The sequence below is a fragment of the Bactrocera oleae genome, chromosome 5 (genome assembly GCF_042242935.1).
Source record: "Bactrocera oleae isolate idBacOlea1 chromosome 5, idBacOlea1, whole genome shotgun sequence".
NCBI classification, from domain to species: Eukaryota; Metazoa; Arthropoda; class Insecta; order Diptera; family Tephritidae; genus Bactrocera; species Bactrocera oleae.
In genome coordinates, this window is record NC_091539.1 from 24,139,407 (window position 1) to 24,166,835 (window position 27,429).

Below are 27,429 nucleotides of genomic sequence, written 5' to 3' on the forward strand. Positions count from 1 at the left end.
GTTTTCGGAGCGACCAAACATCAACAACAACTCAATGGTTAGAAGTCATTCACCTCAATGCAGTTAATAATTGTATTTGCATTGTGTACATACTTACATATTTATTTGCTTGCTGCGCTTGCTTTGTACATTTATGCTACCGCTATGTTTTTCTCCACGCAATTACATGAATATTTGTTAGTGCACATAAGGTAGTCCCATTTAAAATGTACTAATCTTAGTATGTGTGATGAATGATTGGAAAATATACTTTAGCTCGACACTTATCAGTGGCGAACGTTCTTTATTAGTGCACTTCAGGTATAAAAAAGATATACATTATTTTTATTTAAAGTATTAACTCTCCCCTCTCTTGAAAAAGATCTTCAGATCTTGCAGAGATGACCTCTTACCTCTTTTGATTAAATGTTTCATTCTCTAATCACGGAGGATTTCATCGTACCTCTGCTGAGTTCTTTTCTGATTTTTAAGTGATTTTAATATTAACGTAATATAAATTTAGTAATATATGTATATAGTCGTATAATTATAGTTAACGTGATTATGATTATTAAACAAATTGATCAGATAGAATTTTCTTCAAAGGGAAGGACTAACATCTTTAATTTCTGTACGGAGTTCAAGTATTTCTATTTCTTCGAATCTTTTTGCATAATTTCGATTTGTTCGAATCTTATTGCATGGATTGCTTCTTTAATATGTTCTACATATTTGCTTACATATGTAGGTTTTATTATGTGTCGGTAGATTACTTTCAAAGAAAATGGATTAAGTATGTATGTGCCTATTCGGGTTTCACTGTTGATTTCCATTTTTCAATTAATTTCTTGGGACATTATTTCCTTCGTATATGTTACATGTTCCATTATTATTTTGTAGTATAGGTGAACATAAAAATTTGGCTACCATAAGACAAAATTATACATAGAAATTTATATTTTTGACATATGCTCATTAGTACATAAATACACACATACATATGTGAACAATAAATTAAACAGATAGAATACAGTCCACTAACTGTCAAGTGCAATGATATGCAATAGAATTGCAATATGAGATTTTGCTCATAAAAATGTGAAAATCATTGCCTATCGAAGAAAACACATAAATTGCAGTGTATACAAAAATACATGCAAATAGAAAAGTAAACTAAATGAGTTCATTTAAAAACCTATATTCCTATTCCCTATATTCATATGTAGGTATATAAATAGTTCGCTAAAATTTTAAGCGAAACTATATACATCCGCAATAAATTCACAACGAACATAACCCGTGTTGAGACTTCCCTCTTACTATAATGACAATGTCGTCCGCGTAGCCTTTCCAAACTTTCAATTTTAGTAAAAACGCCAGGTTTCCCTTTCCCTGTATGAACTAGTTGCATGATGCAAAATTAAAATTTTTTTTTTACCGAAAAGGCCCTTTGTTTACAATTTCATCTCTCGAAATAAGATTTATCGTTATTCCCAACTTCTTTTTTCTGCAAAAATTCTATTGTGTACAAACAAAAAAAAACGAGGAACTGGCAATGCCTCTAATTTAATACACAAACTATGATAGGTTTTGATAAGCTAATATAAATTCCATACAAAATAAGCTAATAACTTAACGTGCTGGTCAAATAAAACACTCCTAATAAAAAAATAATCAGAAAATATGACAAAAATGTGTTGTTTATTTTCAGCGTGGAGATATACAGTATTTACATGAATGTATAAACTATTGTAAAATATCAGTACTGATAACCCATAGTGGAAGAGTCCCCATTAAATGGTCGTGGTGTAAAAGGTGTTGGAAATCCCTGCGGTCTCCAAGTATGTTGAGGAAGACGGGGAGGCGCTGAGGGAACACCATTAGGAAAAGGTGGATGAGGTGATGCACCGTAGGTAGACATTCGTGGTGGCGGTGGAATACCTACTGGCGGTGGTAATGGCGGCTGTCCAGTAGAAAGTGGTGGTAGAGGAGGAGGTGGTATTGCAGCAGGAAATCCTGTTACCTGCGGAGGTGGCACAGGTGGAGGTGGAGGCAACATGTTATTGGACGATACAGGTGGCGGCGGAGGAGCCATAAGAGGTGGTGGTGGAATTATTTGTCCCGGAATAACTGTCACCATATTTGGTACGGGTGAATCTGCGAATAACTGATGAGGGCGATCAGCATGAGATGACGGATTCTGTGCTGCTAACAGACGTTCTGCTGCTGATCCATGGCGTTCGCCTTTAGAGTCTTTTTTAAATGCATAAGAAACCGAAATAGGGCGATTACAAAGATATTGTCCATTCATAGCATCCATAGCAGCGTCAGAGGCTTCAAAGCTGGCAAAATTAATAAAAGCGAAACCTTTCGAATTCCCCGTTTCGAGATCTCGCATGATTTTTGGAGTTTGTAGAATAACTCCAAATGCTGAAAAAGTGTCGTAAAGTAGTTTTTCATCAACTTCGGGATCTAAATTGCCAATAAAAATATTTGCGCCTACATCCAAATTTTTTTGGTGAGCTGATGCTTTGTTCACACGGATTGGCTTTCCATACAGTTTTATCATATTCATTATTTTAATAGCATAATCGGCGTCGTCTTCACTAAGAAATTCCACGAATCCATAACCTTGATGCATTTGCGTTACTCGATCCTTGGGCATATGCACATTAACTGGAAATACAATACAAACAAATATTGGTTCAAAATTTTTATAAAATAATTTATTAGTTTATAAGATTATTTCCCTCATTCCATTACAAACTCATAAAAAACGTCAAAAATATTTTTAACTCTTGACACATTAACAATCAAGTAGGTGCTAAAAGAACCGCTTTTCTATCTGTCGGAGGACTGACACATCATGGCCGAAAATTTTGTAGAGAATTTTTTAAGCAGTCACTCAACTAATATAATAGTTTTGGATCATTTTAGGATTAGGTTAATTAAGTGCACAGGGCCGGCCCGAGACAATTTACTGACCCAGGTAAATGCGAACCTCTGCGCAATAACTTTTAAAAATTATTCAGGTCATTTACAAAAAGAAAAAAAAACTCTTATAATAATTAGTTGTATAAGAAAAAAGTGAGTTATTTAAATATTTTCCTGCCTTTAATTCGGAAAAATCAGACACTATCTCATTGCTAAGAGTTTGTGCCACATTTTCAATTGATAATGTTGCCAAGCCTTTAACACATTGAAGAGCCCAGAGGTAGGTTTAGGTAAGTTTGAATTAGAGAAACTGCAATCTCCACTAGCTACCGACACAGGAAGGGTAAGCAACACTCGTATTGCCGTAAATAAGTTTAGAACAATATCTAATAATTCGTTTAAACAAATATAATTTCAAATGTCCACTTTTATGATAAATTTATCTGTCAATAGCTTGTACTTCATTTCATAAATATATTGAATATACTTGTACTTGTATCCGTCAATCCAATTAATAACATTTATAATTTTTTACAATGTTCAAAAATGACTGTATATGTATAAGTTTGCAGCTGAAATATTAAATAAAAATACAAAAGTTTCAGTAACTTATTTCAACTGAACGCATCTTTTATCGATTGCAGACAATGCAGTATGAATCATTCAATACAGAAATTAATTTTAAAATTTTGTTAGCATCGCAAATTGGTCTGTCTTCTCCTTCATAATTGAACTATCTTTTCTGTTTTCTGAAGCAAATGGTGCCGTTGAAACTATGATTTTTGTATATTATAGTATATAGGGTTGTTCACTATGTAATTTCGTTTCATGACAACAGCTGATCTTACTGAATTTTTTCGCAACCAACTTCACACCTAAGCGTTTAACCGTTATATATTTGAACAGCTGATATAGTTAGGCTTGTTTGCAAAAATTTTGGGAAATAGTTTTTGTTTGGTGCCCAATCGAAGATGTAAGAAGTAGCAGTATTTTGGCATATTTTAGTTTTTTACTATCAAAGGGGTAAAAATGCAATTCAAGTAAGGCGAAAATTATGTGATGTGTACGTAGAAGACAACACGACCAAACACCAATGCCAAAATTGGTTTGCAAAATTTTGTTCCGGCAATTTCGATCTTGAGGATGCATTGCTTCCAGTAAGCCCATGTGCCTAAAATAAATTCATTGGTCGATGTAAATCGTCCAATAACTCGAAAGATATCTGAAAGATTAAATTGGTCTAACGCGACCATTTACACGTTACACCAGAGAACGTATATCATAGAGAAGGTTCAATTGCGGACAAGCGTGTGAATTGTCAAAACCTAACAAGATTTTAATAGTGGATTTCACCACTTTTGGTTTGGAAGGAGAAATTTTAACAGTGGAGAGTGAACAGAGCTGAGCATTGTATGAAAATTATGCTCAGAGACTTGCTTTGACATTACAGCTGCATGTTAGCTTTTTGGCTTATATTCTTATACGCTTATATGCAAACATATTTATTGATATGAATATAATTTTGCGAATTTTTATGAATGCATGCAAAACTGATAAGATCTTTTAAGTTATGAAATTTCGAAATAATATTTATAGTCAATTTGGGCATTTAATAATTTTATTTAGTTTTTAACTAATATATTATACATTCCTAATAAATATTTAATATTATAATAATAGAGATTAAATTTATTACAATATATGTATGTATGTACATCTTTTATCATATTAATCTTTTATAGTCATATGTATGTACGTATGTATTTGAATGTACGCATTCAGAAAGTCAAATCATGATTTTATCACTTATCAATACACTATATGTGCGCGCATTGATTTATATGTACACGCATATATCTACATAAAATTGCCGAACAAATAATGCATACACAAACCAACCTACATATGTGTGTGCGAACACATGTAAATATGTCACCCGCAAAAACTACAAACATTGTTCTACAAAAACAACAACCGTCACAAGTCAATATGTCAGCCAAATAGGCGAAGCCCAAATTTATAGTAAATTACACAACAACAACATTTTCATTCATGAACGCAGGCGTACTTTTAACAAGCAACCTCGCTTCATTCATAAAAACAGATACCCTCACATCCCCCCGAGCATGCGTTTGCCAACAAGCTTCTTTTCGCGACGATGGCAAAAGCTAAAAATCATAAATTGAACAAATTTCTGATATTCCCTCTGGAAGGGAAAAGTTGCAACCACGCAAGCCCACAAAACACAGAAAAAATTGACAAAACTGGCAACAAAGCTTTCGTCGATTTAAAATATTTTACAATTTTAAAATATTTTTCCGTGTCTCACAAAAATCTGCGTCAATATGTATGCATGCTCATATATAAACATACATATTTACGATGATTTGTGGGCAAAGCTGTTAGATCGGCAAGGGAAGCGGTGACAATCGGCGGCCGTTCGTTAATATTTTTTCGGCACAGCTCGGATTTTCTACCAACAACACAATGCTGTGACGCTTTGTCGTCGCGTCAGTCCTTCGACACAGTGACTCTTTGACAAGAAAACAAACAACGTGAGCTTCGGCCATTGGTTGTCCGTGGCAACGGAGATTTCGCATGAAACAATGAGTGTACATATTTACATACATACGTTGCATATAGACAAATTAACAATTATAATCGGTACTTTCATATTTGTTTACATGCAAACAAAATTATACATATATATTTGAATAAGAATATTTGGGACCGCTTCGTCTTTTCTTATCGGGTTATGTCAAGCAAGAGGTGTACAAAATCAAACCCAGAAATCTGACTGAACTGAAGCAGTCCATTAAATAGATAGATGATGCAATCCCGAATTAGGTGTCGCATATGCGTGGTTGAGCATGGAGGAATAATTAATTGTTTAAATAAAATAAAATTTTCTGTACAATAAAAAAAAAATGTATGTAATGCATTGACTAAAAAGAAACTTATTACGGTTAATTTTTGTAGCACGATTCGTGAGCCGCCCTGTATATGCAGAATATCTTAAAATTATATACAAAGTCGTTTGCGCATTGTAAATATACGAATCTGTAAGCGTACATTTCTTAACATTGAATTTAGCATTATTTTTTTCTTTTAACATTCAAAATGCTCAATTCTGCTATTTTGCGCTCCGCAGGGGTAAAATTTTGGTGAAATCCGCTTATAATTTGTTTGAGGTGAGATCCTCTTAAGTTGGCGAGTAACCCTCCGTCAAGAGGAACATTTTGACAATCGGCACACCATGAACCTTCTCTATGATATACGTTCTCTGGTTACACAATAAAAACAAGGAAGAGCTTAGTTTGGGTGTACCCGAACCTTTCATACTCTTGCAACTTGCCAAGACCAAAGCCAGGGAAATACCTTCAGGTGCATACGGTTTGTTAGAACCAAGAAAATCAATATATGTAGTATATGATAGTTTGGGTAATTTGTGAACCAATTTCACATATTTTCGGCATAACTATAGTATATCTAATATTATACTTCCCAGTAAATTATATTATATATTATTTGCTGAAATATGCGATGTAAAGTCAGCCAGTAGTTCGAAAATCATTCTATGAGGTATATGGGGGCTAAGGGAAATATTGACCCGATACGACCCATTTTTGACATACAGGCATATTATTAGCAGAAAAGGATTCTCTTCGAATTTCTATAATATATCTCACAGATTGACCGATACTTTCGATAAAATGTTTGCTGTAGGAACTGGGGTCCACATATTCAATACATGGGGGGTGGAATAGTTTTATTCCGATGTAGACAATTTTTGGTAATAAGGTCGCCCAACTCAAAGGCACTATTCATGCAAAGTTGTACCCCGATACATTCATTGGTGCTTGACTTGCATACTGGAAAGTAAAAGAATCAGATGGAATTTAAAATTGTGTTATATGATATGATATTAGTACGATTTCGCCGATTTTCGCTATATAACATAGAAGTATGAGAAAAATGTCATGTACCGAATTTGGTTGGAATCGGTTAAGCAGATCCCAAGAATCTATCTAATTTTTAACGCGGTTCCTATAGTCACCACATAACATCCCATAGATAAAATTCAATGTCTCTGGCGTGTTTAGTGCTTGATTTATCGCACTTTTAGTAGATTTTAACAGTACCGTTATATGGGCAGTGGGCGGTATTGTCACCCGATTTCACCCATTTTCACACTGTCGATAGAGGTGATAAAAACATTTTTTTTTTCAGTGAATTTGGTTATTATAGCTTTAGTGGTTTAGGAGATATGCACATTAAACCTATTAGGAGGCGAGACCACGCCCACTTTAAAAAAATATATTAACTGCAGATGCCCCTTCCTAATGTGATCTTGTATACCAAACAGTCTTAAATCTTATTGTGGAGCTTAGTTATGGCAATTTATTATTTTTTGCTTAATGGCGTTTTGTGGGCGCGGCAGTGGCCTTACGATACCTAGAAACATGTGTACCAAGTTTCAAAAAGATATCTCAATTTTTACTCAAGTTACAGCTTGCACAGACGGACGGACAGAGAGTCACCCGGATTTCAACTCGTATCTTCATCCTGATCATTTATATATATAACCCTATATCTAACTCGATTAGTTTTATAGATTTATTAGTGATGCAAACAACTATTCGGTGAACAAAACCATTATATTCTGTAGCAACATGTTAGTGAACGACTCAATACAAATTTTATTAAGTAAATAAATGAAATATTTAACGAAAATTAGCCAAAATGCGACCCTATAATTTGTGCGCCCTAGATAATTGCCTAACTTGTCTATGGCCCTGTAAGTGAAAATATTCTGTAATGTACAACTCAAACATGGTAGCAATTCGTTTTTAAATACTCATATTTAGCCATTTGTGGTAGGAGAGTGAAATTAAAAAAAAAAATTAAGTATGTTTAAGGAGATCTGGGTTTGGCACTAAATGGTTAAAACGACTACTATCAATTAACTTATTTGACATTTCAAGTCATTCACAAAGAGTGAACTCATCGCACAACACCGCACTGAAGAGGAATATATGTACATTGGCTTTTGTGGCTCAATTCACTTATAACTTATATAAAACTAAACTAAAATTTCAATATTGTTAATTTAATAATCTTACGCAAACCGTATCAAAGCAAACATCGCCAATTTCACCGTATCATACTGTGTTCATCGGCTTGTGCTTCAAGCTCAGTCTAGCATAAGCTGGACAGTCGTGGAGAAAGTGTCTAGATGTGACAGTATCTAGCAAAAACTCCACTAATTCATACAAAATGAACCCTGCCAAGGACAAGTTTCTGACCAACGGTTACTGTGCCTGCGCGAAGTCCATATATTCAGTGCTAGAATACAAGAGGTCAGGGTCGATACTGCGAGTCTGATGAGAATGAGGTAAGGGTTCTCTTTCTTACGAGCTCACTAGCTTTTCAGTTTCCAGCGATTCGGAAGTTAATGCAAAACTCTCTGAAAGAACCTGCACTTTGAAGCAGTATAGCAACCTCTAGCTTGGTGGCTAAAATTGATGGGGAGTCTGTGCGGCTCAGCTTCGATCGATCCGTAAATAAGCTAACTCCACCTCTTCTCAGGTCTCTCGAAGGCATGTGTACAGAGAAGAACCACCAGGAGTATGTTCCAGAGCTCATAGGACCACATAAACACGGGTATTATATGTAGAGTGGCATAGAGTGTTATCTTTTATGTTCTCTTTATTAATATAAAAATAATTTTAACGCGAATCTGTAAGGTTGATGATTTCCAGCAAACGTAGTACCTTTTACTAATTTTAAAAGATTAATTTACATAAAATGGGCTTTGAATCTACATTTCAAAATGTGCTGTTTTTTCCAAATGCACAATGAATTTGACCTCGAATAACGCGATATGCAGCTACATTTCCAACATCGTACCTGTTGTCAATTTTAAATATACAATGTTCTAAAAATCTGAAGAGAGCAATCTGTCTAACTTAGCACACTTTAAAAACGTCGATCTTGTTCTTACAGCTGCGCAAAACTATGGGCAACGATTCAAGCAGACAGATTAAATGTTTACTATCTCCGCCAAGAACGTTTTGCCGTAAAGACCTTCAAAGCCATCTGCTATCGAGAAAAGTATCTGCAGTCATGTCACGACAGCGTGCAAAGACTCGACATATAGTATCCTTATGGGATGACGAAACATGTTATGAATGTCTCCGTCCTTGTAAACAATAACTTGAATAAAAATTAAGATATATTGATGAAACGTGTAACAAGTTTCCTGGTCTTCCTACATAAGAAGGTAAGTATTGCAGATGGGCGGAGCCAAAAAACTGTCACGCCAAGAAAATACCTTAAACGAAAAGATATAAAGTGCTACGAGTATAAATAATAGTGTTTTCATTTCTCGGTGGAAATTTTGCCACATTGTATGGTATAGCAACATTATAAAAACCTTCCATTTTTTATATGACAAAATAACAAAATGCCGACAACTCATTTGCAATGTCTATTGAGCTTACCAAACTGATCCATTAATTATAATTAATAATATATAAAAAAGTAGAAAATCTTGAGAAAAAACAAAGGCAATCAAAAACGAAAAATAAACATCGCCTGGGCAACTCTCAATTTTAAGTTTACATTCTGAGAAAGGCAACATTCTGAGAAGAGAACAAACAACTTTGACAGCCCGGGCAAAGGGCAGAAGAAATGCAACATTTTCGTGAGAAAAGAATTATAGCGTTTTCTGCTGCAAATTAAAATAAAATAGTGGAGGGGCATCCGTCTGCAATAGGTTTAATGTACTTATTTCAGAAACCACTTAAGCTATATCAAACAAACTTGCTGAGAACAAAAGCTGCTAGCATCCAAGATGTCGTTTAAAGATTTTGTAGGAGTTGATGCAAAAATTGGACAATGAGTATGGCACCGCCTCATTATATTATATATTGTATACCTCATATATTGTGAAAATGGGGGAAATTGGACCAGAGTACTTAGAAGAACGAGAAGGTGCAGGTTCGACAGCGAACATTTGTAAAATTTTATCAAGGAGTTCACCTCACACGCAGGAGAAACAAATAACATTTCTCGCTTTTATAACAGCGGTGAATCTGTACACATACGCTCTCTTAACATAACCAAACGGCAAATATTGAATAGAATATAGTATGTTTGCCAAACTGGGAATATTGATATGCCATTTGAAATATATTCCCTTTTATTGAACTATTATTTATTATTTTTTAAATTATTTTATGTTAATTAATTTTTACTTTATTATGAGAAATATATCAAAATACTTTTATATTATTACTAATAAAGTATTTTGATATATTTCTTAAAATAATGCATGTACTTGACACCATTATGGAGTCATAAAAGTACAGAATTGTGTTTTGCCGTCGGCATTTTCATATCATGTGTACAGGTAAAGAAATATGAAAGAAAAATATTTGTAAATTTGTCTACAAACAACATATATATGTAGATATGAACACTCATTACATCATGTGAAATCTCCGTTGACACGTTCAGTCAATGATCGAAGCTCACGTTTTTTGCTTTTATGTCAAAGAGTCAGTCTGTCGAAGGACAAAGCGTCACAACATTGTATTGTTGGTAGAAAATCCGAGATGTGCCGGAAAAAAACGAACGCTCGCCGATTGTCACCGCATACATATTGACGCAGATTTTTGCGACTCACGGAAAAATATTTTAGAATTGTAAAATATTTTAAATCGACAAAAGCTTTGTTGCCACTTTTGTCACTTTTTTCTGTGCTTTGTGGGCTTGCAGGGTTGTCACTTTTCCTTTCTAGAGGGAAAATAAAAAAGTTCAATTTAAGATTTCTAGCTTTTGCCATCGTCGGTAAAAGACAATTGTTCTGTGATTTACTACAAATTTAGGATTTGTAAATTTGGCTGCCATATTGATTTCTGACGCTGCTCATGGTATTCGAGAGAATTGTTGTTTTTGTATAACAACGTTTGTATTTTTTCTATTGGCTCACATACTTACATTTGTACGCATATATACATATGTATATATATAGATTTGCGTATACATTACTTATTTTGCAATGTCGTACCCATATTTGTACATACATACTTACATATAGAGCAGTGCGCGCACATGTATTTATTGATAAGGGATAATATATTATATTATTATATTACACAAGGTGCAATTCAAAAGTTTAAGGACTTTTATTAAAAAACGAATATTATTATTTTTTTTTTTTTAATTTATTGGTCGCCTTCAAAATAGTCTCCTTCCGCCTGAATACAACGTTTTGCACGTTCAAGAAGGTTATCGAATGACTTAGGGGACTTTAGGTCATTTGTCAGTATAGCGTTGAGGATGGTGGTCGTCTCCATTTGGATGGCATCAACGTCAGCATAGTGGTTTCTTTTCATGGCCAAATATAGTTTTTCGAACAAATAAAAAACGCAGGGTGCCATATCAGGCGAATAGGGTGAATGGTTGATAATATGAATGCGGTTTTTGGTCGAAAATTTGGTCTTGAATGTTGAATTCTGAGGTCTTTTTCGTGTTGTTTCAAAGTGTGCGGGACAAGCCTTTCTGAGGCCCATATTTTCTGTCAAAATACGATAAATCGACGCTGCGGATATTGATAATTCCGATTCCATATATTTAAGCGATGATTTCGGCTCTTTTTTAATGAATTCACGCACAATTTCCGTGTTTTTTACGTTCACAACACCTTTTGGCCGGCCAGAACGTTCGTCGTCTTCCAAGTCCTTCCGTCCCTCTTGAAAACGTTTAAACCACTTGTGAATACGGCTACGAGATAGACAATCATCGCCATAAACTTGTTTCATCATTTGATGAGTTTTGGTAAAAGTTTTACCAAGTTTAAAGCAAAACTTAATGTTGGCTCTTTGTTTGATGCTCATTCTCCGACCGACACTACAAATGTAATGTCACATGTAGCGCGATATCTCAGCTGTTATACAAGTCAGCTGTTATATAAATTTTATACGACAACACTGAAGAATACACAATTGAGTGATAACAATTTCAGACAGATGGCGCCACTAGAAGCCGCGTTGTTTAAAAAGTCCTGGAACTTTTGAATTATACCTTGTATAATATGAAATATTGATGTACATACATAAATTATTAATTCTGTAACAATTGAAATTAGAAAATTATTAAAAAAATAAAATATATCTTTTTGCATAATCTTTCGCATTTTATCATGCCTCATTTGTGCAAAAAAATCATATTTTATCAATTTTTATCATAAAAATCGTTTATATGACAAAAAATAATCATGCATATGTGAAGTGGCATTTGTATTTTTTATTTAAGGTATTTAATTTTTCTCTTTACGTTAGGAGATACGTATTTTGTCAGAGAACGTTGTTATAAATTCTCATTTCTGTTAAATAACAGCAAATATAACAGAAAATGGTGAACTCCTTGATCTCAATTTTTCAGCTCTGTTAGCCGTCCAATCGAACATCATATAAAATTCAATTTGCACCTTCTCGTTCTTCTAAGTTCTCTCATTGGACTTCAACAACGCCTACTTTCCAAATATTTCACTTTTTAGTTCCATTATATTCTTTCACTTTACACAATATAATATATATAATTAAGCACCAATGAAATATCGGAATAAAACTTTGTATATGAATAATTTCGAGAGTACAAATGACATTCGACAACAGAATACCAAATTGTACTTTACGAGAGGTCTACCTATCGCAGACAATTTTTGGCGAAATATTTTTTAATAATTTACATTGCTTAAACGCTGCGTTCTTATAGACAGATAGTTAGTAAGTTGGTAGATAATTTTTTTTAAATCTTTAAAATTGTCAATATTAATCAACTTGAAAAGCCGAGTCACCGCACAGAAATCTAGTGATTTCACGACTTATAAACTCTTTTAAATATACTAAACGTAACTATTTTAAATTCTAATGAATGTAATTTTTCATGTTTCATTTTACGATTTCTGTCAAAAATGTAAGCAATGCTACCAAATAATTTCCAAACGCTTCTCAAAAATGCAAAAGCAGGTTTGTTATCTGAGTTTTCAAGTAGAACCATACCTGTAGCCTTCCATAGGAAAAAATCCTTTTTCAGTATAGTCAGTAGGTAAGATATCTTACCAAAATTAACAAAACGTTGATATTGAATATACTATAGTGCCGAAGTGGGCAAGTTTTTTTAAACAAAATTAAATCCAAAGCTGAGTATGAATGAATTCGTCCTAAACCTCATATCCCTAATACAATGATTTGCGATTCTGTTTGACTTTTTCCTCATATTTTTATACTTTTTCCTCATATACCCAATGCAGTGCTTTCAAAAAACGTTTTCGTTTTCCAAAGTGTAGGTAGCGTTCCAATACTTCCTCCAATATCCCGCGTTTTCTATTATACTTGTAGCCCGACATCTTTGATGGCTACTTTCAACTAATTTTCCGCATATTCCACATGAAGGGGCCTCCGCGTATGTTGGACAAGCAGAATGAAATCTTTTGTTGACGTTAAATGTTTTCTTGATATTTTAACTTTCTTTAAAGCCCACACATTCTCAATTGGATTGCCGTCTGGTGAATGTGATTGCCAATCAAATGTAACAATATGGTATTCTTGCTTAGTTTGCTCCTATGTTTCGGATCTTCTTGCAGTATTCAATCATGGTTATTTTTGCCGTTACGCATTTCAGCTGACTTCAGTAAACACAGCACCTCAAACCCCCAAATCCATGAGCAGAGAAGCACCACCTTTTGAGGGTGCTTATAACTTCTGTGAACAAATGTATGTCCTTTTCTAAGCCAAACACGTCTCAAGGGGTTGAACAATACAAAATTTGACTCATCTGCAAATATATGATATATCATCAATAATATCAAGTAAAAAGTTCGTTCGGTTTTTATCTAAGAGATGGCGGTATTGTCTATAGTACTAGTGTTACGTGTCGCATCATGTCATACTATACGGCGCTGAAAATGTGTTGATTCGCGCTAAAAGTTTGTCTTTGACAGTTTTTCGACTGATTGACTCAGTACGTTGTGAGCGCTCGTCAAAAATGGACACCAGCAAAGAGAAAATTCGCTTTATTTTACAATTTTTCTTCGATCAAGGCGAAAATGCAGCCAAAGCGGCTGAAGAAATTAATTTAGTTTATGGGCCCGATAATGTAAACGAACGTGTAGCACAAAAGTGATTTGCTAGTTTCCGTTCCGGTAATTTCGATGTCAAAGATGCACCACGCGTCGGGAGGCCTGTCGTCGAAAATTGCGATAAAATCATTTAAATAGTGGAAACAGACCGTCACGTGAGCACTTATTTAATTGCTGAGAAACTAAATATAAGCCAGAAAACCGTTTGGAAACATTTGCATAACCTTGGATTCAAAAAGAAGCTCGATGTTTGGGTGCCACACGAACTAACGCAAAAAAACATGATGGACCGAATTTCCATCTGCGAATCGCTGCTGAATCGCAACAAAATCGACAAGTTTCTGAAGCGGATTGTGATTGGCGATGAAAAATGGGTCACTTACGACAACATCGAGCGCAAACGGTCATGGTCAAAGTTCGGGGAAGCGGCCAGACGGTGGCCAAGACCACTACCACAAGGTGGGACTGGCAAGGAATCATCTACTACGAGCTGCTCCCCTATGGCCAAACGCTCAATTCGGCTCTCTACTGCCAACAACTGGACCGCTTGAAGGCAGCACTCATCCAGAAGAGGCCATCTTTGATCAACAGAGGCCGAACTGTGTTCCATCAGAACAACGCCAGGCCACACACGTCTTTGCTGACGCGCCAGAAGCTCCGGGAGTTCTGATGGGAGGTCCTAATGCACCCTCCTTATAGTCCGGACCTGGCACCAAGTGATTACCATATTTTTCTGTCCATGACGAACGCGCTTAATGGTGAGAAGCTGGCCTCAAGAGATACCTGTGAAAATTGGCTCTCCGGGTTTTTTGCCAATAGGGACGCAGCCTTTGACGAGAGAGGTATAATGAAATTGGCAACTAGTTTATGAACAAAACGGCGCTAATTTGACTTAAATCGGACAACTGTTCACGAAGTTATCATCTTTTGAAAAATCAAACCGAATGAACTTTTTACTTGACCAATATTAAATTGCTCCAATTACGGTTGATGTTTTCTTGTGTCCAGTGCAACCTTTTTTCAATGTAGTATGTTTTTGAAAGTAGGTGTTTGATTACAGTACTGCTGTGTTTGATGGCAGATATCTGAAATCTTGCGCGTATTGTATTCAGAGACATATCTATTCTCTTTTCTAACAAAATTTTGTTTAGCTTATCTTAGACTGAGCAATGGTTTCTTCGTCTCAAAAAGGAGAACAATAGCTTTGTCCTTATTTGTAGTTGTCACATTAATCCTTCCTTCTTCCTGGCTTGTCATCTACGTCTTTCACCATAATGGTCAGACCACCTCTTCGCAAATATACAACTCGTATTTGAAAATTTTGCAGTGTTTTTAATAGTCCATTTGGGATCTTATAGATTCTTCGCTTCGACAGTCTGCCTCAAAACAATTTTTGTACTAAGCAATTATTTTACTTATTTCACGCCGCGTCGTGAAGCATTGAAAAAAAATCGAAAGAAAAACTCACCGAATTGTACGCGTTAACGATCGCAATTGAACATGTGTTAATATGCAAAAAAAAAAACAAAATTTAAAAAAAGTTTTCGCACTGTAGCATATATAAAATTTAGCCTCTCTGATGGAATCAGGAGTGCAAACCACTACAAAAAACGAAACGGTTCTGTTGAGTGGTTCGAAACACTAAGAAAATACTTGTACCGGTTCAAGGACCGGTTTATGAGTATATCTGAACAGCGTATGTTATGTGTGTACGAATGGAATTTCTTTTTCGAAATTTTACCAACGATTTTCTATGAAACGTCGGCGTGCTTTTTTTGCATGTGTCTCGCCAAATTTGCTTTATTTCCCCCTTTCATTTTAAATTTGCAATGTATTCATATATTTGAATATGGATTCACACTCATTTTAAAAATACTTTCTACCAACCTTCTGAGAACACAAACGCAATTATTGGAAATTACATCTCATAGCGTTGCATTCAAGCAAATTTGTGGCAGTTTATTATCATGTATTGTATTATTTAACTTAAAAATGCTTGTTGGGGATATTCACTTTGAACCGGACCGAACCATTTTTTTTGAGTCGTTTCCGGCTCGGTTTTGGCATTTTTAAATAAAAACGGTTTGGTTCGGTTCAAAACCGGTTTACAGCCCTGGATTGATTGTCAATATTGAACGCGGTATTCGTGACATACGACTTGATTTAGTGAAAAAATTACTAGAAAATTAGGTTCATCGAATTCGTTCCTGCAAATAAAGACGTGGAGGCAATTTGAATATTCATAACTTAATCAATTGTTCACATTAAATAAAAAAAAAGATTTGAACCCTATACAGATGTAGGTTATAAGCTATGTAGATGTAGGTTATAACCTATAACGAAAACGGAGAAACTATTTTTACTTATGACTCAGTCTCTGGAAAAATATTGATTTGATCCAATACCCTGCTGAGTGTTATAAAGTGTTAAAATTAGTTTTATAAAGCGTAGTATTTAGCTGTCCTTAATCTTTTCAACCCCAACGTTGCCTGAGAGCATATTCAGTTGTTCAACGTCGAGTGGTAAACGTTCTTTTTTTATCTGCACTATATATAAAAGAAAGTTGTGTTAGTTACACTATTTATAACTCATTGGTGGGGAGGTAGCTTAGAACCAGGGGACAGGCATAGGATTCTTTTATTTCTTTACGTTAAAAGTCAATACAATTCATAAATACAAAAATTATATATACAATCATAAGCATGTGTTCAAAATTCATGTAAGAATCATATAAATATTTTATTACTTAAAAAAAAAAAATTATAATAATAACACATAGCTACTATAAGAGCACAGTAATTTTTGTATACATATACGAGTATGGATTATACTGATTGTTGCTACTGCACAAGGCGGTTTTTTGTTAGGACGCAGCATGTGAAACCGGTAAGGCATTTTTAATGTCACAACAGAAAGTCATGTTGACATTTGGGTCGCCAAGGCATTGTGGCTACTTTGTTAGAAAATGGGGGAAACACGATATGCGAACAATTGCAAACTGATCCACCCTCAGAAAAAATTCAATTGCTAAATTTTGGGAATGTTAGAATAGAACCGCAACGAAATACATTGCTGCACTCCTTTTCACCAAAAAAAAAAAGATTAATTGAGAGTATATTCCTGAAAATAAAAATTATGTGTTGGATCATAACTGGCTTAGTAATCAGGCTACATTGCGGCCAAAAACGTAGATGTTGACGAAATTAACTTCCAGATACAAAAGTTGTTGCCGGGTTGAAAATATTTATAATCCATAACTATAAGTATTATTGTTAAAAATCCTCTGCCTATTATCATTATATCAAATGTTATAAACTAACAACTTTGAAAATTACTCATTTGTTACAAACTTGAATATAAAATTAATAAAATAAAAAATTCAACATCTTATGATTATTTGTATATACATTATTTATCTTAAGAACTTCCTCTATCCGCCCATACCCATTTTATCCCCGAATTCGGATAATGCTATATTAAAGCTCAGCCCCAAAATGTTATTTTGTGCCTTTATTTTTGATGACTATTACACAACTGCGACCTATACTTTCCACGAGATTTTGACACTATGCTTTAGGAATAACGTACCAAGCTTTTTTTACGGTAGACCAGGGCAGGGCAATCCAAAATATCGATCTTCTTCGCAGAACAAACATTTTTTACTTGCTTCGAGGTGTGTTTTTTTTGCATAAATGTCCATTTGATTCTCATGGAATCGGAAAGATATGGTTCTACATTGATTTTTTTTTTTAATATACAAATATGGATGCAGTTTTATTAAAAATGCCCAAAAGGAGTCAGAATACGTTAAAGCAGGACTATCTATTTACAAAACTAATTTTTTTCATCCGATTGATTTTAGGTGAATTTTCAAGGACTTATGATTGTCACCGCAAGGACCTTTTTTTGGAACTGGGTCAACACAGACAGCTATAACTTTGGAAATTAATTTCTTTTTTTTTGAAATTTTTCGTGGCTTCAAATCAATACATTGTATAATAATACCATATTACTACTTTTGTTAAATAACATGACTTAAAAGCAAAAAAAAAAATTGACTGAAAATTCTAATTTTTTCGTGCTTCTGACTACCCTCTGAATCCCTAAACAAACTTGCATTTTATTACATATATTTCAACAACACAGCAAATGATGTTCGTCTATAAAAATATACGCGAGTACTACTTCTGAAAAGTAATCTGAACCATTTATGTGTCCATTCAAAATTGACTACGCATGTTGTTGTTGTAGCGGTTAACTAATCCCCGCTTGGGTTGTAAGTTCGGGTTGGTTATCATCGAAATCATCTAACGGTAGGCCCAGGAAACGTACTGTTTCGACGGGGTCGGACCATAGGGAGAAGGGTGTTAGATGAGTGGGGTTTGTTGAGCATGCAAACAGGTGGTTAGTGTCATGCGGAGACTCATTGCACGCAGGACATGTGTTTGGTATGTCGGGGTCTATTCTGGATAAGTAGGAGTTTAACCTGCTACAGTATCCAGAACGAAGTTGCGCGAGGGTCACTCTGGTTTCGCGAGGCAACTCGAGCTCTACGTCTGCTATGGGTGGTGGTTTGACTCGTAATACGCCATTCACTGAGAGGAAGTCGGTGAAGGTGTTGATGGCTTCACTGTGAATGGCAATCAGTGCCTGTCTGAAGTTCGTTGCGTGGGAAGACCGGTCGGCGTACTGTCTAGTGTCGTCGACGTAATCAAGGAAAGACCCTTCGTCTGTGTGTGGAACCAGCCGGCCGATTGCCTTGTATGTCGCCAGAAACGTTTCTTTGTCTTTTCCCCAAGAACGGCCGGCTAGCGATTTGAGGATTTTGTTGCGGCTCTGTACTTTGGCAGTTATCGCAATCGTGTGAGGAGAGAAGGAGCAAAGACTGTCTAGTGTAATGCTTAAAAATTTAGGGTTGTTTACCGTCGACTGAAATGCTTAGATCCAGTCTGTACTCCTTCGTCCAGTTTGTAAAAAATGGTCGCTCTGGATTTAGTGGGGGAGAGCGTTAGGTTCCTTGCCATCGATTCCATTGCCCGACGTCAAAATCGTAGTCATCAGCGTACGAGGTTACTGAAATTCCCGCTGGTGGCTTGGGGAGTTTCGAAATATAGAAATTAAATAGTAGTGGGGAGAGGACACCGCCCTGCGGAAACCCCTGTTTAATTTTCCTAAGTTCGGAGGTAGGGTTAGATCGCCGAAATAACTCAGGCAAGTTTGTTAGAGTCGATTTCCCTTTACGAAATCCATGCTGAGATGAGGAAATTAACGAAGAAATTGAAAGGTTATATGGTCAGTGATGATAGCATCAAAAATTTTAGGTATAACTGATAGTTTTGCGATACCTCTATAGTTTTCAATGTTGGATCTAAACCCACTTTTGTGAAAAGGAATTATAAATGACTGTTTCCATATTAAAGGAAATATACCGTGTTTAAGAGAGGAATTAAATATCCTTGTCAAAGGCAAATAAATATGTTTGGCGCTATTATTTAGGAAGCATGAGGGTACCATGTGTGGGCCGTAACTACAAGATGGTTTTAACTTATTTAATTTAAGCAGGACGTCTTTTTCAGAAATAATTGGATCATTAATTAAAGTAGTCGAACACAGATAATTCATTATAAATCGAAAAAATACGTCATTTAAACAGTTGAGATTTTCAACTTAAAACGTAAATATCTCCAAAACTATAAGTTTCCCGCGGCTATTCTTGATCTGGCGGATCTCCTCTATCCGCACATACCCATTTTATGGCCGAAAGCGTGGGATGGTATACTAAAGCCGACCCAATAAGTGTGTATATTTTCTTAATCGGGGGATGCTATTCTAAATTCCAGTCTACTGGTTTATGCAACGGATAAAATATTATTTTCACTATTTCGTAAAAAAAATCCTTACCTACCGGTCCAGCTTGAACAAAAAGTTCCCAAAGTAATGTCTCCGAAACTTTATCATCAAGACCACCAACATAAATTGTAGCATCTGTAGTTGTTACGTATTTATATTAAATATTTTAAATAAGATCGAATAGTTAAATACCTTGATTTCTTTCTGCAATAGGTCCAGCAGCCATTTTCGAGGAGTAGAACGAACTTATTTACAATTCAAGTGAGCCTTACGGGGCATCTCGACAAGCAATTTAAAATTGTTAAAAATTTGTATTGCTAGCAATATTGCCGATGAAGGCAACACATTGCACACATATCTCATGCCACTAGATGCTAGCATTGAACTACCATACTGATGGTTTCACAAAGCTGTTCTCATTTCAACACCAATTTTTAATACCCAATTGAAATCTTCTTGAAAACACAATTTGTGGATTCTGCAACCAAAGTCGTTCTGACCAACATTGTGTGTTTTCGATGAGATGATATTGATGATATATCAAGATAACAAATGCCCACAGAAGTACATTGCCAACCTCAATAGCAATCTATTTGATAGATGGTTATCCATCCACAAGTAATCAATCCTAAAGCGGCCTTTACACGGTCATTCATGTATGCAAGCATGTGTGGCGTGATGAGAAGAATGAGCGTGTAAACATAATAAATTCATGTTCGTCATACATGTGCGATGGTTTTTAAAAGTTTTTAAAAACATGATGTTGTTATGAACATATTTTATGGTGTAAACGCTTGCTGACCACGCAGTATATTTTTTCAGTCGTAAGCAAACATTAAAGCGTAATGACGTCAAGGATGATGATGCGAGACTCTTTGAATCGAGAGAGAGCTGTCAAAACCCACATATTTTATAACATTTGCCAATAATGCCACTGTCGAACGAAATTGGATTGGGTATTATAAAAAAAACTTGTGGGTATTTTGCATATCGATATTATTTTTTGGTGCTCCGTCACCGAGTAGGCCTATATAACATAAAAAAATAGCATATAAATAAAAAAAATTTTAACAAAGAAACAATACAAGTCATAATAAAAGATCATGGTTTGAACGTTTATGAACGTTTTAAAATAAATTAACAAATAAAATTTAGTTGCTCGTTAATCAAAAGTATTTGTGTCGTTCCTTGAAATTTCGTTTCGCACTGCTTTTGTTAGCTATTTTTAGCGGGTTTATTTCTGGCATCCCGCCTTTTTTGACATCAGCTGTTCGAAGTTCCCTGATTTTAATAATCAGGGAAAGAGAATAAAAAAAAAAATAAGCGAAAATGAGAGAGTCTCGCTTCATATCATTCTTGTCATTTCATCCTTGATGTTGCTTCGTTCACAAAAATGGCCAAGTTGGTACGGGTTGCCTCAAAAATGATACTACTAAGGTCACACTTGGTACGGTAGCTTACTTATTTTCTTCTACTAAAGTCACAACCAGAGGATGTAGATTATACATAGAGAATTTAGATTATAGAGAAGGTTCACACTGCAGCCAATATCAAAATATTTCACTTTTCGCAGAGGAACTGAAAACGATGAGCGTGTTTCACCATAGAAAATTATTGGCCACAATTAACATGAGGGGACTGAAAAATAGCAGAATTGAGCATTTTAAATGTTAATTTAGAAAAGTAACGCTAATTTCAATGTTAAGAAATGTACGCTTACAGATTCGTATATTTATAATGAGCAACCGACTTTGCACATAATTTGAAGATATTCTGCCTATACAGGGTGGATAACGAGTCGTGCTGCGAAATTAAATCGCAATAAGTTTCTTTTTAGTCAATGCATTACATTTATTTTTTTTTATTGTATAGAAAATTTTATTTTATATAGAAAATTAAGTATTCCTCCGTGCTCAACCACGCATATGCGACACCTAATTCAGGATTGCCTCAATTATCTATTTAATGGACTGCTTCCGTTCAGTCAGATTTCTGGGTTTGATTTTGTATACCTCTTGCTTGACATAACCCGATAAGAAAAGACCAAGCGGTCCCAAATATTCTTATACAAATATATATGTATAATTATGTGTGCATGTAAACAAATATGAAAGTACCCATTATAATTGTTAATTTGTCTATATGCAACGTATGTATGTAAATATGTACACTCACTGTTTCATGCACAAACTCCGTTGCGTTGCGTTGAGTGGAGTGGGCATCCAAAGAGGTGGTTAGCGTCATGCGAAGACTCATTGCACGCAGCACAAGTGTTTGGAATGTCGGGGTCTATTCTGGATAAGTAGGAGTTTAACCTGCTACAATGTCCAGAATGAAGTTGCGCGAGGGTCACTCTGGTTTCGCGAGGCAACTCGAACTCTACGTCTGCTATGGCTGGTGGTTTGACTCGTAGTACGCCACTCACTGAGAGGGAGTCGGGAAGGTGTTGATGGCTCCACTGTGAATGGCGGTCAATACCTGTCTGCAGTTCATTGCGTCCAAAGTCCGGTCGGCGTACTGTCTAATGTCGTCGAGGTAATCAAGGAAAGACCTCTTGATGTTCCTAGGAGGCGGCTCCACTTCAAGGAGATGACAGAGGGGTGGTTTCTACGAAAACAACCCAGCAGAAACTGCTTGGAGAGAAGCTTGTTATGTTCCTTAACCGGAAGCATACGGGCCTCACTGTATAGGTGTTCGATTGGGGACATCAAGAGGCATCCCGTGATAGTCCGGAGTGCAGTGTTCTGACAAGTCTTAAACTTCTTCTTCTGCGTGTCACTGCATCCAGGCGACCATATTGGGGCTGCATAATTTAGGACCGGCCGGCCGATTGCCTTGTATGTTGCCAGCAACGTTTCTTTGTCTTTTCCATAAGAGCTGCCGGCAAGCGATTTGAGGATTTTGTTGCGGCTCTGTACTTTGGCAGTTATCGCGGTCGTGTGAGGAGTGAAGGAGCAAAGACTGTCTAGTGTAACGCCTAAAATTTTAGGGTTGTTTACCGTCGGAATTTTGGTGCCATCGACTGAAATGTTTAGATCCAGTCTGTACTCCTTCGTCCAGTTTGTAAATATGGTCGCTGTGGATTTAGTGAGTGTCAGACTCCTTGCAGAGAAGAAGCGAGAAAGATCAGAGAGATAGCAGTTTACTGTCGAGCACATGTCATCGATTTCATTGCCCGACGTCAATATCGTGCAGTCATCAGCGTACAAGGTCACGGAAATTCCCTCTGGTGGTTGAGGGAGTTTCGAGATGTAGAAGTTAAACAGTAAAGGGGGGAGGATACCACCCTGCGAAACCCCCTGTTTAATTCTTCTCAGTTTGGAGTTTTGACCCCGAAATAGTTCGGATGAATCCCGGCTGCTCAGGTAGTTCATAGTCCACCGCTTCAGCCCTGGAGGGAGCGTAGATTGTTCGATGTCCTCAAATAGCGTTGTGTGGTTGACTGTGTCGAAGGTTTTCAACAAGTCTAACGCTACGAGGATCATCCTCTCGCAGGGTGGTTTCTGGTTTAGGCCATGAACTGGGCATTTATGACGCTAAGTGCTGTGCACTTTTCGGAAGCCATGCTGATGTTCTGTTAGACTCAGGTGGTGAGTGAATGACGGGAGTAACAAGGCATCAAGTGTCTTCACTACTGGGAAAAGGAGAGTTTTCGGACGATAAGACTCCCCTTTTTTGGCGGGTTTCCCCGGTTTCAGTAGTGGGACCACTTTTGAGACTTTCCACACATCGGGTATTTGAAGAGTGGCCATCGACAAGATGGAGGGTACCTGGGTAAGGTAGCTTACTCCCGTCGAGCCTAGATGTTTTAGCATCAGCATGCTAAATGCAGGTCACAGGTTATAATATTTATCAGACCACCGCTAGCGATGATAATATCTGGTGAGCTATTACAGGTGCCCATAATTTTGGTGGGGGCTTCGTCATTCATTGTGCAGAATGTCGAATCGTCAATTTGTTCCGCCAGGTTTTCACCACGAAGTAGCGCATCTATGTTCGGTTGATATTCTGTTGGGCAACATGTAACTGGGGGGATGTATATATTAAATATTTCGAGCTCGACATCGCCTGACCGGACAGCTATACCCTGACATTCAAGGGTAGTGTCCCTGCAGTCGATATCAACATCGATTAGACGATATTGCACGGTGTTGTGCAATATGAAGGCTAGGCCTCCACCATTATCTCGCTCGCGATCCTTACGTAAAACGTTGAAACCTGCACAACTCAGAAGATTTGAGCGGCTGTTTCACTTGGTTTCTTGGAGCGCAGCTATCGTTACGCGCTCCCGGCTCATGAATGCAACTATATCCTCGATCTTGCTCTGGAGTCCGTTGCAGTTGAATTGTAGAAGTCGCGTTCGTCGCGGGTGTCCGGTCGTTGTCAGACTGGGAATCATGCTGTCTGTGTCTCAGGTTGCACAGCCGTTGAGGCAGATGTCGCAGTATTGCGTTGACATCATGGGGCCACGTAATTCGTGGTCCACTCCCTATGTGTCTTAAGGCCTGAACAGGTCTTAAGATGGCTCCATCCATTGCATGTATTGCACCTAACCGAGGTGGAGTTTGGATGGAGCCTTTTAGCGCAAACGCAGCAGTAGAATTCCTCGGGGCCCGGGTTGGACTCGATGCCAGCACTGGTCAGGAGGATACGGAGCAACCCCGCTGCTAGGCGTTGCTTCAATGACGTCAATTTTAGCCTAGAACTTACCGATCCAAAGAGAGCCCTTGGCCGAATAAAATCCGGGTCAATTCCGGTATCGCAGAACCGGCTGTTATGGGAATTGCTATCTATCGGTCACTATTAATGCTTGCACTTGGTTTACGTCCATGGTGAAATTCGTTTACTTTGTGATTTGGCTATCGTTGTTTTCTATGTCCAACTCAATATCACTGTCGCACTCGGTTTTTATATTGCGTAACGCGTCTAACCAACTCATGTGCTCATGTGTATAAAACAAATTCTTAGCAGCGGCTTGAATTTATTTAGAATGGATTTGTTTTTTATGGAACGATTATTTTAGCTGACACAAAGGATATACTTTTTTGGTTTTTAAATAACTCGATATTTCACAATTACATCTGTTACTGTTATTAGTTTATAACAAATTTAGTGCAAGTAAGTTGGAGATAATCTTAAACCAACTTACATGGTGTGGAAAGTAGAGTAACTCTAACTCTAACTAGGGTGTGAATCCTTGTATGTTGAGCACCAGTTATGCCAGTTATACTTGTATTATTAGTATTCTCCAAGTGAACTGTTGCGTCTGTGCAGAAGTTTTAAGCGGTTTTGTGTTAAATGCGCAATTGTTGACAAAAGGACTTGCATATAAGTTATGGTGTAGTGCACTTCTGTGCTTTTTTGAGTTTGATTAGAGTTAACTGATATTTAAAAATTAACTTAAAGCTAAACCTAAAAGTTGAACCCATAAGCCACATACTTCAGCCAGCAAGCCGACTCAGGAACGTAGACATTTCTAGCATAGTCAAATATTAGGTTACCGCAGCTGACCTAGTTAGTCAGGCCACTGAACTCATGCGTCAACGGAATATGTCTCAGCATAAGCGATAACGTAGATATTTGCAGCATAATCAAATATCACTGTTAACTTGTACGCATATATAAGTATGCATTCAAGTTTTTGTATGCATTATTTGTTCGACAAAGTCAAACACATATAGGTGATAATACTTGTATGGTGATTTTAATGCGTGAAAATTTATATACATACATACATATGTGCATGATACATGCGTATATTAGTTTTAAATGATAAAAAGTAGGATTTTTATAAATTACTATTGTACAATAATTATTAAGTTTTTATTGTATTACGATATATGTATAAAAAATTATGCATAATATATTATCAAACATAAGAAATATTTAAAAATAGGTCTTATTTTCACATTGACTTCAAATATTGCTTTGTGATAGTATATTAATTAATTAAAATGTAGTCAACTGTACGTGTATTCATAAATACTCACAAAATGATATTCATATCAATGTATATGATTGCATGTCTAATATACAAAATTGTGGTATCACCGTGTTCGTTGCCAAACTCCACCGAAACGGCTGGACCGCTTTTAACGAAATGTGGTGTACGTATACAGTAGGTCTGAGAATCGGCCAACATCTAATTTTTATACCCTTAAGTGTTTACCCCAAATATTTTTACTATCATTTTTTTGACAACATTTTTTTTTTACATGATTCAGCATTGAAAACTACATGAAATTCTATATTATCGCCCTTATACGATCAACCCCTGATTTTAAATCGCAATTTTTATCTTATTCCGTTCGATCCACATATCAACAAGATGGCAATCGAATATAGTACTTGTAGTAGACTATAATTTTCATGTATAGTTCTATCACTCAATCATTATGCTTTTTCGCACTCCCTATACAGTTTTCGTCCATGTTGTTTATTTGATCTTATTCGTGTCTCGATCCTAGTAGTGACTGTTACGTTATGTTATTTTAATTTTACAGTGCAACTCTCAAGTTAATTGTTTTTTATTCTCATAGTGAATTTAAAATTATTTCTTAGTGCTAAAAATATCGATATCGCAGACAATCTTTGGGTGGTACCATATTCACCTCTGCTGAGTAAAACATTCAACAATTACATACATATATTAATGCAGAGCTCTGCAGTTCGATGAAGGGCATCAAATATATTTGCAAATGAAATAACTAATTACCAAATTGGCTGGATTATCACCTTCAATGAAGCAGCCTGGCGTATCTTCGGTTTCCAAATTCATAAACAGAATCCATTTAGTTGTACATCTTGAAAATCGCCAACACGTGTTTTTCATGAAAGAGATCATGCTATAATAATTGGCTTGTGTATATGCAGTCAATCCAAGGCAAACGGAGTGCTTTTATCTGCGTTATTAGTTAATGTCACCAGACCATTGTCGTTTCAAGATATATGTAAAGAAATGGACAACAGTATCCAACCTATATAGAAGCATGTCTCATGCACTAGGATTGCAAGAAGATGATAATCATGGGATAGTATGATTTCTGCAGCTGCATTAAACTGCGCAGGAACAATGCATCTACTATATGCTATAGTACTGATGACATGTTTCCCGGTCCGAGCAGAAATGATATGGGATCTTCTATATATAATTACGCTAACAAAAAAGTTCCCTTTGTGTTGCCGTTGACACATATGGATAACATTTGGGGAACACAGCAACAACTACAAGTACGGTGGTCGATGTTATCTCTCCGCATTTTCATTGGTCGATGTTATTTCTCCTTTGCGCGTCACACTTAACCCAGTCGTATACATAAGTATATGTCGTTTAGTAAAAGTTGCAAATACATATATCGGTATTGCGATTTTTTCCGCTTTTAATTGTGTTTGGACTTAGCGTGTAGCAACTCTGAATTCTGTTACAATTACATTTTTAACGCACATTAAATTTCAAGTATTGTTTGTGAAAAAAAAATTTAAGTAGAAATAACCTTTGATATCAGTCGTTTTATTTT

At 36.2% G+C, this 27,429-nt stretch overlaps 2 protein-coding genes across 4 annotated transcripts in view; one reads left to right on the forward strand and one right to left on the reverse strand.

Annotated features, from left to right (window-relative positions):
* Nucleotides 1-27,429, forward strand: part of LOC106624136 (uncharacterized) — a 216,414-nt gene that overhangs the window by 23,864 nt on the left and 165,121 nt on the right. The gene's annotated exons all lie outside the window — the stretch shown is intronic.
* Nucleotides 1,662-20,231, reverse strand: Spx (Spliceosomal protein on the X). Of its 3 annotated transcripts, none has more exons than XM_014244133.3 (3): nt 20,105-20,231; nt 19,964-20,047; nt 1,662-2,655 (listed from the first exon to the last, which is right to left on the reverse strand). In XM_014244133.3, the coding sequence occupies exons 1-3, from the start codon at nt 20,136-20,138 to the stop codon at nt 1,739-1,741; spliced, it is 1,035 nt and encodes a 344-aa protein (XP_014099608.1). In that variant the 5' UTR covers nt 20,139-20,231; the 3' UTR covers nt 1,662-1,738. The 3 variants fall into 3 exon arrangements, with proteins under 3 accessions (XP_014099608.1, XP_036227978.1, XP_036227977.1); XM_036372085.2 differs by having other exon boundaries at nt 19,968-20,047; nt 20,105-20,168; XM_036372084.2 differs by lacking the exon at nt 19,964-20,047 and having other exon boundaries at nt 20,105-20,155.

Coding starts and splice junctions, on each gene's coding strand:
- Spx (XM_014244133.3), bottom strand. CDS start 20,138: ATGGCTGCTGGACCTATTGCAGAAAGAAATCAAG. Junction 20,048..20,104: donor TATTGCAGAAAGAAATCAAG/GTATTTAACTAT, acceptor TAACAACTACAG/ATGCTACAATTTATGTTGGT. Junction 2,656..19,963: donor TGTTCAAGCTGGACCGGTAG/GTAAGGATTTTT, acceptor TTGTATTTCCAG/TTAATGTGCATATGCCCAAG.